The sequence below is a fragment of the Salvelinus namaycush genome, chromosome 12, assembly GCF_016432855.1.
Source record: "Salvelinus namaycush isolate Seneca chromosome 12, SaNama_1.0, whole genome shotgun sequence".
NCBI lineage: Eukaryota > Metazoa > Chordata > Actinopteri > Salmoniformes > Salmonidae > Salvelinus > Salvelinus namaycush.
This window is the reverse complement of record NC_052318.1, coordinates 42,691,433-42,706,665: the sequence shown is the minus strand read 5'-3', so window position 1 is coordinate 42,706,665 and position 15,233 is coordinate 42,691,433. Positions and strand designations below refer to the sequence as shown.

General features: G+C 40.2%; 1 protein-coding gene across 1 annotated transcript in view; it reads right to left on the bottom strand.

Annotated features, from left to right (window-relative positions):
• Positions 1-6,830: 6,830 nt before the first annotated feature.
• Positions 6,831-15,233, bottom strand: part of LOC120057561 (leucine-rich repeat and calponin homology domain-containing protein 2-like) — a 67,468-nt gene continuing 59,065 nt past the window's right edge. Inside the window, exons 17-20 of the mRNA XM_039006147.1 lie at positions 11,571-11,677; positions 10,314-10,451; positions 10,129-10,206; positions 6,831-9,526 (exon numbers count right to left, since the gene is read on the bottom strand). Of these exons, the coding sequence (XP_038862075.1) occupies positions 9,407-9,526; positions 10,129-10,206; positions 10,314-10,451; positions 11,571-11,677 (443 nt within the window). The 3' untranslated portion in view covers positions 6,831-9,406. The remainder of the gene's footprint in view (positions 9,527-10,128; positions 10,207-10,313; positions 10,452-11,570; positions 11,678-15,233) is intronic.

Genomic DNA, 15,233 nt, shown 5'->3' with positions numbered 1-15,233 from the left:
GAATTAGGCAGGTCTACCTACTTCACTTACAATTTGTTATTTTTGCAATAAAATGTGTGGTTTCATTAGTTGTTTGGGTTGGGTTGTTGCAATATGGTCTCAGAGTATTTTGTATGATTCTGTACGTAAAGCTGAGAAATCAGTATCATGTATTACTATGGGATGTATTAATTTGTGGATGTCCATCACCGATTTCATATGATATGTTAAGAATTACAATTGGTATTATATGTTACGAATTTGCAAAACGTACAATATACTATTAATTTTCTAAATGTAAAATATGTTAAGAATTTGCTAAAATGTATGATATGTTAAGAATTCTAGCTAGGTGACTAGGTGGCTAACATTAGCTAGCTCGCTAATGTTAGCTAGGCTAGGGGTTAGGATTAGGGGTTAGGGTTAAGTTTAAGAGTTAGGTTAAAGGGTTAAGGTTAGGGTTAGCTAAAAGGGTTAAGGTTGGGGTTATGCAAAGGGATGGCTAAAAGGGTTAAGGTTAGAGTGAGGGGAAGGGTTAGCTAACATGCTAAGTAGTTGCAAAGTAGCAAAACATTTGTAAATAGTTGAAAAGTTGCTAAAATGCTAAAGTTGTCTGTGATGAGATTCGACAATGCAACCTTTGATTTGCTAGATGTTTGCGTTATACGTATTACAGCACTTTTTGTACATAGTTCCCCGATTTTAGGGGACCAAAAGTATTGGGACAAATTCCCTTACATGTGTTTTAAAGATGGTAAAAAGTTAAGTATTTGGTGCCATATTCATAGCACGCAATGACTACATCAAGCTTGACTCTACAAATTTGTTGGATGCATTTGCTGTTTGTTTTGGTTACATTTCAGATTATTTTGTGGCCAATAGAAATGAATGGTAAATAATGTAGTGTCATTTTGGAGTCACTTTTATTGTAAATAAGAATAGAATGTCTCTAAACACTTCTACATTAATGTGGATGCTACCATGATTACTGACAATCCTGAATTAATCGTAAAATCATGATGAGTGAGAAAGTTAAAGAAGCACAACTATGATAACCCCCGCCCAAATAAAAATGCTAACTTCCGTTATTGTAATAGTGAGACGTTAGCACAGCGTTTCCTAAACTCGGTTATCAGGACCCCAAGGGGTGCACGCTTTGGTTTTTGTCCTAATCAGCTGATCCAAATTATCAAAACTTGGTGATTAGTTGATTATTTTAATCAGCTGTGTAAGGCTAGGGCAAAAAACAAAACTTGCACGCTTGGGGTCCTGAGGACAGAGTTTGGGAAACCCTTGGTCAGCATGTCTTGGGGTTATGATATTTGTGTGTATATCTTTCTCACTCATCATTATTCACATAAATTCAAGACACTTCACTCAGAGCATTTCATATTATTCTGTACGTAAATCCGAGACACTCCATTTAGTATGATATGTTACATTTCTTATGGTATGTTTTAATTTGTGAATGTTCTACAACCATTTCTCATGATATGTTTACAAATTACAATTGGTATGATATTGTAACAACCCTGGGGTTATAAGCGCGGATATCAACTCTGCCGCTGGAGCATTCTTTTGCGGCACAGTCGATAACGCGCTGGACTTCGGGCTAGAAGGTTGGGGGTTCGAGACCTGCTCCCTGCCTGTTTCATTACATTGGTGTCAGAAGTGATCGGACCTTGCATCCACGACAGTGTGTGTGCTTGGCCAGTGAGCGCGTTCCTATTAGACATAGAGTTGCAAGCTAGCGCGAGGACGCACTCTTTGAAAGGAGGGAGTTGTGTAATGATCCTGTGGTTATAAGCGTGCATATCGACTCTGCTGCTCGAGAATGCTTTTGGGGCACAGAAGGACAAGGGGGTCAAGGCCTGCTCCCTGCCTGTTTCATTACAATATGTTAGGAATTTGCTAAATGTACCACATGTTATGAATTCCAATTTGTGTTGCTAACTTTAGCTAGGTGGCTAATGCTAACATTAGTTAGCTAGCTAGGGTGAGGGGTTAGGTTTAAGGTTAGGAGTTAAGGTTAGCTAAAAGGGTTAAGATTAGGGGAAGGGTTAGCTAACATGCTAAGTAGTTGCAAAGTAGCTAAAAAGTAGTAAGTAGTTGAAAAGTTGCTAATTAGCTAAAATGCTAAAGTTGTCTGTGATTATGTAACAGTATAACTTTAAACCGTCCCCTCGCCCCGACACGGGCGCGAACCAGGGACCCTCTGCACACATCAACAACTGACACCCACGAAGCGTCGTTACCCATCGCTCCACAAAAGCCGCGGCCCTTGCAGAGCAAGGGGCAACACTACTTCTAGGTTTCAGAGCAAGTGACGTAACTGATTGAAACGCTACTAGCGCGTACCCGCTAACTAGCTAGCCATTTCACATCCGTTACACTCACCCCCCTTTCAACCTCCTCCTTTTCCGCAGCAACCAGTAATCCGGGTCAACAGCATCAATGTAACAGTATAACTTTAAACCGTCCCCTCGCCCCGACACGGGCGCGAACCAGAGACCCTCTGCACACATCAACAACTGACACCCACGAAGCGTCGTTACCCATCGCTCCACAAAAGCCGCGGCCCTTGCAGAGCAAGGGGCAACACTACTTCTAGGTTTCAGAGCAAGTGACGTAACTGATTGAAACGCTACTAGCGCGTACCCGCTAACTAGCTAGCCATTTCACATCCGTTACAATTAGATTTAAAAAAAACTTTAGGTTGCTAGATGTTCGTGTTATTCACCCACCCTGACCAACCAACCTCCTTTCGTTTTTGCCTTAAGTAACTTTCTGTCTTATGTAACCATACCAAACATAATATGTAATACTAAATAGAACGTCCAGATTTACGTTTACTATGTAACGTGTAATGTGAGACTAGGCTGCGCTAGCTAACATAGTTTAGCCTGGTTTATGCCGAAAATGGCAGTGTGTCAGCGAAGATGGGCGTTTGGCATTCGTTTGAAGATTTAGAAGCTGAGGGACCATTTCACACGGACTGCGTTTCTGGACTCGGTTGAACAATTGGGCGCGGGCGATTAGGAGGACTATGTTGGCATCGGCCGAAGAGGGGTGTTCACTGAACTTAGTCAGGACTTTGGTCTGAAGAAGAGCACGGTTTGCATTGTTCATTAAGAGACGGAATCTGGCTGGAGCCGAAGAATCGTTGCCTAAATACAAACTTGGCGTTCGGCCAGAGGATTACGTGAACACGCACAGTGTGACATACTCTGCTGGGTTATTGCGTGACATTCTGTGTTTAATAGCCAAATGGATTATTGTGAACTGCAAACTCTTTGTCAATTGTGTCCACAGCACGCTCGACCACATAGTAGGGTATACTACAATACCATGGCTATAATGTAACACATTTGCCTCTAGAAATGTGTTAATGTGCCGGTGGAAATGTTCAACATCCACTGAAGTAGCTAGCTAGCAAATTTACCAGATATCTATAGTAGTTTCCTTGGTAACCAAACAAACAGACTTACTTCAAACCAGCAGTCCTAGCTTGCTATTATGAAAATCGAATTCAACAATGTCAATAATGTTTTAAATTCGACTTTTGCTTTCAAATGCAGCTCAAACATAGAACATGTAAGAATGAACTATAGCCACTGAATTCTACCGTGCTGGTATAGGGAAATAATGTACGTTCTAGAATGCCCTTCAAGACAAATCCATAATAATAATAATAAATGCCAGCAAACGTGCCAACTACTTCAGTGGATTCAATTATAGCCATGGTGTAAAAGGGACATATCAAATCGGGGCTCTATGCGTTCTCTGGAAAATAATGAGCGTTCATTATTTTCCATAACGTATAGCTAGCCCCTCGTTGATTGTCCCTTACTTATTTAAAATAGGGTTAAATGTGTAATAGTCTTGATATAAACCTTTGTTCATATTCAGAGGGAACTATTAAAACAGACATACATATTTCATGTGACTGTGAAGCAAACTACAATTCACAGCTTTAAAGAATCTTGTGAAAATAATACATAGTTGATATGCACAAATTATAATATATTGTACAGTAGCTATATTCATTAAATTCACAGTGGGAAAAATTCATAAAAATCATTAAGGGATTAAAATACAGTATACAAAGTTAATATACAAAGTACATGTTTTTCAAGCATATAAGGTAAAGAATTCTTACACAGTGCAAGCATGCTTTTAAATCAAAGTATGTCTATACAAATGCACCCCACAATGAAAATCATACCATTTTATATAAACAGTTTATGAGAATATAAAGATGAGATCATTTGGATTCAAAACAGAAAGAACAGAGGATAAAAGTGCATATCCACAGACAAGTACTTACTGTGAATCGAGTCAAGGTCTCAGCAGGGGTCATGTACTGTACTCTGCCTGTACGTCTGGACCTTGCCAACCTGTCCTCTCAGCCTCGGAGTGTGGTCATGGATGTATTGAGGTGGAAGGGAAATCAGGGCTGGGCTGTGGCACTGATCTAGATGGGTGGGTGCTTCAGGGTAATGGTTTCTCATCCTGTTGGATGTTTTGGTTTCCCTGTTCCCAGAAATTAGATCCTGGTTCCTGTGAATAAAGTTGCAACGCTTCTCTTGAAGCTCACAGTATATTATAGCAACTTGGCATACATATTGACTCTAAGTACTGTACTTTGGTGCACCAGTATCAACCAGTCAGCCTTGATCCAATTTCAGTTACTAGCACTAGAGTTATTGTTCAAACATGTAGCTACCCTTTCCTGTATAATGACTGAGAGACATTTCACTAATTACATTGTCCTGTGCGACTCAGTTGGTAGGACATGGTGGTTGCAACACAAGTTTGTAGGTTCAATTCCCGCTGGGGCCACCCATACCAAAAATGTATGTATGCATGGCTGCAAGTCACTTTGGATAAAAGCGCATGCTAAAAATGGCATACAGTAACTACTTACGATAATGCATACTTGTTGGTACATCAAAGATCCACACAAGGCCTGTCAAACCTAACTACTCGATACAAAATGTTTCACAAGGCAATAAAAATGTAATTACTATGTTATTATTTTGTAATACTTTGTAGCTTTTAACAATGATCTGTCTTCAAGTGTAACCAGTTATTTTAAAGAATTACACTTTCTTTTTCCTTTGTTTTCCAATGTTTTTATTTTTTAGAAACACACCACAATTTTTTCAGAGGATATATACACACACACACACACACATGGGGCTCGGTCATCCAGGATCCTTGCATGCATTGTTTCTTTCTAAATACAAAACCTGTATGTACAGAATACATCAGAATGATTCTCGGCAGTATAGTGTGTAGATGATTCTTCCTGCTCTTTTAATCAAAGAATTGAAAGCTCAAAACAGCATGAGTGACGTAGACGTGAGGGACAAGTGCGAAAGCAGACTAGGCTAATGTGGATGGTCTGGAGGAGAATGGGGCAGGTTTACATTATACCATGACACAAAGCTTACTAATACTCTGACGTCGCAACCCATTAGGAATGAACAATTAATTTGGTATTAGGATTACCGAAGTATAAGGCTTGTATAAAAGTTGTTTGATATAAAGAATAAGGAACAATAGCTGGTAATTATGTTCTGTCAACAAACAATTGTACATTTCTATGTCTTGTGTCAAGAAAAGCTCAAGGAATGATCGCCGTGTCCAACTCAAACGTTTGAAGAGTCTTGTCACATTGGTAGGCTACTTGATGAGTATAATTACAACTAAGCCTTGTTGAAGTGTTGCCTTGGGGCCTTGGCACTTTCAATTAGAGGAGGAGATGGGCTATGCTGCATGTTTCTGGGATGAGTATAGAGATAAACAAAATGGGAACACAGTAACTTTTTACGAGTCAGAGACATCAACAGCTCTTGTTCTGGCAATTGCGATGCAGTGGGTGGTCACTGGCAGGTAAAAGACGCGTAAGGCATTCTGAACAGGGGAGGCAGCCAAACGGAATACATACTGAAACCACCAATCATCACTTAGAACATAATAAAATAATCTATACACGAAAATTGAACTGCATCAGAGATACATTCCCAAAAAAACGTCAGTCAAAGCAGGCTTCCGTGGCCAGCTCGGATTTCAGTGTGTACAAGCACAGCACGCTCCAATTAACAGATAAACACAGACACAAAGCCAACTAAAAGAATGGAATGTTCTCTCTTGTACAGGTAATGTATTTACAGTAGTTCCACCATCATGTCATTAATAAAATGCTTGGCATATTCAAAAACTGTGATACCACGCACACACACACACACACCAAATAAGAGATGAGCTTCATTGGCAATGTGACAATAAAAAAAACAGATAGACATGGGAACAACAGTGTTACTGACAACATAAATATTTAACTCCTTACTCATACTGCTGTTTATCAGTGACTAACACTGATTAAATCAAATAGGACATTGCAGAGACCTGGCCGTGTGGTGCCAGGACAAAAACCTCTCCCTCAACGTGATCAAGACAAAGGAGTTGATTGTGGACTACACGAAAAAGAGGACCGAGCACACCCCCATTCTCATCGACAGGGCTGTAGTGGAGCAGGTTGAGAGCTTCAAGTTCCTCGGTGTCCACATCACCAACAAACTAACATGGTCCAAGCATACCAAGACAGTCATGAAGAGGGCACGACAAAACCTATTCCTCCCCAGGTGACTGAAAAGATTTGGCATGGGTCTTTAATAACTCTACCTACATGTACATATTACCTCAACTAACCGGTGCCCCCGCACATTGACTCTGTACCAGTACCCCCTGTATATAGTCTCGCTATTGTTATTTTACTGCTGCTATTTCATTACTTGTTACTTTTATTTCTTATTCCCATCTGCATTTTTTTTTTAACTGCATTGTTGGTTAGGGGCTTGTAAGTAAGCATTTCACTGTAGGTCTACACATGTTGTATTCGGTGCATGTAACTAATAACATTTGATTTGAAATACCATTGTTCCTGCATCCCACACAAAAGCACATTTGAAGTTAGGAATGGATATTTGCAATTATAGGACCATCATTACTAAATGGAAACCAAATGAAACTCCTTTTAAGTGAAACTATTCGCAGCAGGAACAATGGTTTAGATTTCCTGCAATTTGAGGGTAATTGAATCGGACTTTGAGACACCTAAGAACAAACCGTACCGAAATGCTAATATATTAATATGGTTTTTAAACAGTATAATTTGTTTACAAACCTGATAGCTATACTTTTAGTTAATGTTTGTTTTTGGCTATTAGCCAATCGGGGGTTTCTCAACGAGATCAAGGCACGTGAATGCATCCAACTGGTACTTACGATTTCACAACTGGTCAATTCCTACCTCCCACTCAAGGATGAGACGAAGTTTTCCACTAGTAAGTACCAATTGGAGGGCTGTTCAAATGTATTTTTCCTAGTCGTATGTGGTAAACATAGAGAATGGTAGAGATCTTTATACATGTTCCATTATGGCCTCTGTGAGAGCACGGGCAGCGCCATTGAGGCCGTTGTCAATTTTCTTAATCTACTACTTCTGTGAGAAACTGAAAGGGTGCATACTGCCATCTAAAGTGTGTTGTTTGAACAGGTATAAAGCCAAGGATGGCGATTTACTGCCACCTAGAGTTATGGAATGTTTGCTCATGAGTAATATTGGCTGATCCCTCCTGATGACCCGGATGGAATGATGTGATCCTTCCTTCACCCACAGGAAGTCCCACCCAGTTGACTCCTTTAAAAATGGTGATGCCCTCAATGGCAATGCCAAAACAGGTTTATTACAAGCTAGAGTCCTCTATCTAACTATGGTGGTAAATGACCACTTCCCACTATTTGTATTTTTACAAATGCAGCATTAAAGCAGGACAATATCATAAGTTTGGAGCTGAAAACTCCTGTCACATAACGTAAGGGGGTCATCAGGGGTGAAACACAAACAAACAAAGCACATAAATAGAAAAAATAAATAGATAAATAGTTTCCCTGATAAAATATTTCAATGGTCAAGATTAATCTATGGGATCACCTAATTGCTTATTTTGTTTTCCTTATTTGACATTTTGCAGATGTGAATCCAACCAGAGGAGCAAGTTGTAAACTTAAAGATGAAATATTTCAACATAATTATTATTTTAAATGTTTCATTGCATCAAACGACCAAAAGATACAATCTCAGGATTGTAAGTGTATATGGTACAATCTCCCAACTACATACCCCTGTGCTTTCAACTAGTCCTATTCAGAATGAACATGTGATTCGAATCAAAACTACATGCAGTCACAGTAGTCTTATGTCTTTATGTCTGCATTTGACAGAAGGTCCTGTGACAGTGGGATAGCTCTCTCATATACTGTACAGTGTGGTGAGCTATCAAAACCACCTGCAGTACCTCAGAGCATCCTCCCTTCACCACAGCAGAGCAGTAGACAGATGGGTCACTGGACATGAGACCAACACCATCAGCAACCTTGTGCAGGTGAGAAAGTCTCTATCCGGATGTGCTGCAGTTTTAACCTCCATCTGAATCATGGACACCATGCTTTTAAAAGTCAACTTAGCATTCTTCCCCCAAATAGCACTGTTATTGACAGTACAATAATTCTAGTCAAATGCAAACTGTAAGAAGTGTGTGCACTGGGGTTTAGCTACTGCTGGCTCCTCTGAGGTAAAGCACTGTTAAGGACATCCCAAACTTTACCTCTGTGATATCAAACAGAGGTATACTGTGATAGAACACAATGCTCTTGTACAAATATGACTCAAAATCCAATTTGAATGCTAATTTGTTCTACAAAGAAAAGTCAAAGAGGTTAAGGACCACTTGAGTTATGTGGTATGGCTGGTGGGCCAGCATGCAGTTAAGTTCTCTGAGTGAAAGAGTGAGTACATGCCTTTAAAACAGCTATCACTTCACTACCAATGTATTTTAATACCGAGAGTTGAAAACCCAGTGACTTCAGTGTTGGCACCACTAGGTTCAATGGTGTCTGATCATGGGTCAGTCAATATCACCATGGTGACAGACAGGTCTTTATCTTCACTGCGATTCCCTCCTTAGTCTGACCTCTGACCTGGCTTTAGGTTCACCAGCACTCAAAGTCCACACTGCGCAGGTCACACAGACAGTCACACTGGTACTCTACACACACACAGTACAGTAGGGTCCCCTGAGGGTAGGACATGACAGAAGCTAACAATCTGATGGATGGGAGGCGGGTCCCAGCTGACATCATATAGGAAGGGTGAGAGGATCTGAATTAACCCCTCCTTCTCCTGGCTCAATCAGCTGACAATGGACTCCCTGCAACCCCCCGGGCCCTCGGCCCTAAGGGTTCTCTGGTGATGAGCGGAGCGGGCTGGAAGCCCCCTCCTCTGTGGGGTGTAGGGCTGGGGGGGTGAATGGCTTGATTGGACTGGACAGGGAGGGTGGAGGCAGTGTCCAGGCTGCTGTTAGACAGCAGACAGCTGGGTGGGCTTGGAGGCTGGCAGATCCAGTAGAGCCTGGACGGTCATGCCCACCTTCACCAGCCCACGCTCCTCTAGGATGTGGTGGGGCAAACACAGCTTGTCCTGCCAGGGCCAAAACACAGCACGCAGTCATCACCAGACCTTTCAAAACACTTAAAAGGACAGTACAAGTGAATTGATGTTTATATCTCTGTCATGCTGCTCTGGGTACCAGTCTATTTCTTTGTTGAAAGATGTTGTTGGCAAGACAACGCAGTTGGCTAAACCAAAAAGAGTGGCACAGCTCAACCCATCCATCTTAACCTATCCACATTAACTTCAGGAATCTGACAAAAGTTTATTTACAGATGGTTATCCAAAGATGTTTTTCATATCTGTAGCTGTTCTCCTGGTTAGGGAGTGTACCACAACTGGGGAAAGAGGCATATCAGATCTATGGGTCATGACAGAGAAAGATAGTAGTGATTATAAACTGAGCGGTTCAAGCCCTGAATACCGATTGGCTGACGCCGTGGTATATCAGATCGTATACCAAGGGTATGACAAAACATTTATTTTTGTACTGCTCTGGTTACGTTGGTAACCAGTTTATAATAGCAATAAGGCACCTTGGGGTTTGTGTTATATGACCAATATACTTTGGCTAAAGGCTGTGTCCAGGCATATACCAGGCCTTATTGCTTAATTAAGTGGTGTGTGTTTACCTGTGGTACACCCAGCTTCTTACAGGCATCCAGGAAGTTTTCCACATTCCTGCGGCACTTGGCCATGCTAAGCTTTGGCTGTGGGACAGAGTTGGTCAACAGTTACAGGGATTTTGTTTATTCTTGGCTGGTGGTTTGCTTCAGCTTTGGGGATTTCAAACAAGAGGTTTTCAACTGGTGCTTACCACTGCGGGCGAGGGTACATGGATGCTGGCCACCGACCGAGGACGAATGTGATTGGCCAGATGGCACAAGACAACGCCATCCATCAGAGCAGCTCCCACATCGTCCGGCAGCAAGACCTTCAGTCTGGACTCCAGGTTCTAAGAGGAGTCACAGAAACAACACACTCAACATGGATTCTGTAGATCCCTGTGGAATACTGTAGATCACCTAGTACAACCGCTAACGCAAGACGTGGACGAAGATTATTTTACAGGAGGAGTTTGAAGTAACACACAGTGTTACCCAGAGTGACCCACCTGTGCTACCTGCAGCTGTCTGGAGGAACAAGTAGCGACACGTTGAGAATTCTGAGGAACTCCAGACAGCATGAAAGAGCCCATTCAAGGCCCATCAGAGGAAAACATCTCAGAATTGCAGTATTATATTGTATTCTTTGGTAAACTCTGTCAACTGCTCGCTGTCAACTCTGCCAATAGGCTATTGTTCACACCTCTGTTGGAAAGCTGCTGATTTTCCATAGCAGTTTCACTCGTACCCGTATACGGGTTGAAAAGGGCAGATTTGGGCATTGATAAACACCTAAATTGTAATGCATGAGGTGTACAGTAACATCACAGCGCTGTATGGGTTTTGACTGACAGACGTTCTGAACTTGAGCACCTCGGGTGACAAGAAGTTGCCCTCCTGCTAATTGTGCAACTTTAGCACATTTTTTGTTGTCCAAGTGAGGGAAATGCTGTAAATAAAGATGACTATGTATTTTGAAAGATAAGACGTTGAGGAGTAAAATAAATACAGCTTTGATGTCAAACAGGCAAGCCGTGCACTTCACATTTCCATATCATAAAACTCATGTCATATACAGCATCAGCCTTTACGATCACTATGTTTGATGTACAGTTATAAGATGACATGGCGTCATACCCTGGGTTGTTCGGAACAGATTGAGGTGAACTGTTGTGTCCTCACCTTTGGTCTAATAGTTTTACCATCATCTCTAAACTCTTCCCTTTGAATTGCTACCATGGTTATGCATATGCTTTTCATATTTCTTCTGTAAGAAATATTATTTCAATTTATCCTCGTCCATATAGGCCAATAAAGGGTTAAAATTAATGAAGAAATAATGCAGGAAATTTGTAGAATGAAAAGGACTTCTACATAATACCTTTTGTAAAGTCTATAAAGTCTAATCAGGTTATTGGTGGTGTCTTTTGATCATGGTGTGTCATCCTGTGTTTTCTGAATCTCCTGACCTGCCGTAGGAGGCCAACCTGCTCCATCTCCTCCTTTAGGTGTTCCATCTTCCTCCTCATGGTGAAACTGGGGTCTGACGGCTCCTGACGGCTGCTTCGACAAAAAGCTACGACAACATATAGGAAACATATAGCGTGTGAAATACGGAAATTACACAACTTTCAAACAATAGACTACTGGGTATACCCCTGGGCCCTGCCGAGATGAGCTCAGAGTCTAGACTTTTTAATTACACTAATTAACAAGTGTTGAAATTCATGTTGTAAAATTGTACAATCTGATATGTCTGATATTAGTGTACATTCCTTTTGTTGTTGTAAGTGCCCTTTTAAATGTTGCATACGTCTTTCTGCATTACCCCTTATAAACATCCCCTGCCCCCCTTACCTCTTCCATGTGGAAGAGGGAGGTTACTAAAAAATGTTCCCATGAAAATCATAATCAATTCTATATGTTAAAACACAGAAATTGAGTTTATATTGTCACTGACCTTGTAATATTAGGGGTTTCTACCAGTATATTTTGAAATGTATGTATTTCATGCATTTATTCGCTTTGTATCTGTTGATTTGTGAATGCTGTACATGCTAGCTAGTTCCTGTCATTTTCTCTGTACATGTCATCATTGGGCTAACATGGCTATTCATGTCCTCCGTTGTTCATTTGTACTTGACAGAGGAGTTGGTGCATAACGGCAAAACAACACTTAATGTATGGATGTTGTTTGTTTCTTTATCAGGTATGTCATGTTTTTGTTTATGATATTTTGACAATATTTGACTGTTAATTTGCAAGTGCACGTCATGTACGAGCTGTACGTAACGTCTGGCTGTTATTGATGAAAGTTAAGCCCGTAGGCTATACTGTACATTAGCTACATTTTATACTGTACATTGCATTATATCGTTGTCAAACGAGATTGTTATTCTTAGCCCTGTCTACAGTACCCATGTGGAAGACAGGAGTTTGGCGTGTTAGGGCAGCACAGCATTTGTTGATGGAAGTTTTTCCCCGTCATTATCAGAGAATAAAAAGATCAACACCAACCTTGATCCGTTTGTCATCTGTAAGCTGATCAAAACGCAATCTACACCGGTCACATTTACTCACAGGCTTCATTCCAACCATTACTGTAACTTTGGAATGTCCGTGGTTACGTCTAGGCCAGTGGAGTGTGTATTTGAGTGTCAAACAAGTTTTGTTTAGTAACTCCCTTTAGTGTGGAAATCCTGAGCCCTCACTAAAGATGAAAATGCATGGAGGATAATAAATAATATACATTATATAATAAAATCTATTGCTACTTCTAAGGAAATCTCCTTAGTAGCCTTTCTGTGGGTTCAACATAACATTTCTTCTTTTCGTAAACTATTTATTGATAGCCGGATACCATGGAAATTCCACTGAACTGCTCCAACAATTTTACTTGGAAGGACAGTTCAGAGGTTCATCTCATGCATCATTGTTAACTTTGTCTCTTTTGCAATGCTAACTGGAACTGCAGTCAAAGTGTGGTCAAAATGTCCAGTGATTGACCGGGGAGTGCAGAACAGAGTGTAACGGTCAGGAAAACATTGCCCCGTTTGTTGGATTTCTACGCAATCCCTAAATAGTTCCTCTTCTCTATTTATTCATTTTTAAAAGGGCAATATGCAGTTCAAACAAAGTGGCCACTGATTTGGTAAACAGCTGAGGGATGGGGCTGGAGAAAAGTAACCACTCACAAATCCAGAGAGCTATGGATGCAAGGACTGATCATGATATCAAAATGATATGTTTTGAGGCTATACATGTCTTATTTGTATATATATATTTTTTTACAATTAAATTGTTTACAAACAATGGAGTAAAAAAAGCATGTTCTGATGCGGTACGGGTTGAACAAAGCTCATGAGGCATTTATAAGTAAAATTATTCAAGAATCAATGAGAGAGAATGCCAAGAGTGTGCAAAACGATCATCAAGGCAAAGGGTGGCTATTTGAAGAATCTCAAATATAAAATATATTTTGATTTGTTTAACACTTTTTTGGTTACTACATGATTCCATGTGTCATTTTATAGTTGATGTCTTCACTATTATTATACAATGTAGAAAAAGGTAAAAATAAAGAAAACCCCATGAATGAGTAGGTGTTCTAAAACTTTTGACCGGTAGTGTATATCATTAATTTAAAACCATAAATGGATGTAGCAATCACACATTGCCCCTTTAAAGCCGCCCACAGGTAAATTCAACCTTTTACGCGTACGAAAAAGTATGCACGGACTACTGGATAAGAGCTTCTACTAAATTACTATTATGTAAAATGTACACTGAGGCACACGCAACAGTTGACATTGATTGTATTTGCATCAAACTAAAATATCTCGTGTCACATAATCATAACTACTGGGGTTTAGCTCATCACCCTTCTGCTCTCCCAAGCAAAAAGGCGGTAACTGCTCATTTGGTCGAAAACTAGTTAGTCATTTTTGTTACATTAAAACGCATGCTTAATCATGGGGACAAGTATCCCGCCTCTATTGTATTGTGTTTTGGAGAAAATGGGGGTCATGTTAGCAGTAACTGCAAAAAGTTACTGTGAAACCAAGGTAAATGGCAGTAACTGAACTTAGTGCCTTTTAGCTTGGTTTCAACCTGCCCTTGGCTGCAGTTACTGCGTTTTGACCTTGTTTTCATATCATTTTAAGTGATGCAATCGAACCTGTAGGACACTGACTGACAGCTACAAACACATACATTGCTAATCTAGGGACACAACACCATGGCACAGCATTTAAGGGGGAAAATGAAGGTTGAACTTGCTCTGAAACGCCGACATCCAGACACTGGTAAGAACTAGCTAGCTAAGTAGATCTGAGATCAACATTAATTAGTTAGCTAGCAATATGATGATGAACATGTAAATATGTTTAAAATGTATTCTTAAAGCTGTTATTTATTTAATCATTCAGAAGTGTCATTTGAAAAAAATACAAATAGAATGTTATTAGCAATCTCATGGTCATTTTTTATAATTTGTATTATCCTACATCATACTTCTATCATGTCCCATCATTATATATTACAAGACAGGTAATCATTTCATGTAATTCAAACAATTGCAGTGCTGCTTTTCACATTTATTCTCATAACAAGACATGGGCTACTTGTTAAACACAGTATGTAATGTGACTGACGCAGAACCTACATCTCTATGTAAATGCAACTGGTATCTCAGTGGAAGACACACACAGGATGCCGTTTCAACTCTGTTACACTGTCAGTAGTTACACTGCTGTTGTATTAATAGCATAAATGAGAATTATAGTAAACTAACAAATGAAAATGGCAGATACTGCTCTTTGCTTTAGTATTACCCTGCAATTTATAACATATCATGCCAAGGAAGAAGGCAGTAACTGCCGTTTAAGGGTCAGAGGTCATGTCAGAGGTCAGGGTCAACATTATATATTTTTTTTAAGTACTCATAGTAAGGCAACAGATCATTACATCTCCAATGATCTCCCTAGAATTCATTTGGCTGGACAATTAAAAAAACTTTGAAGCCAATTTTCTTAGCTCCACTCGATGAGCAGTTACTGCCTTTTTGCTTGGGAGAGCAGAATAGTACGCCGAAGAGGTCATAAGCAATGTATCGCCATTCTTGGGACATGCCC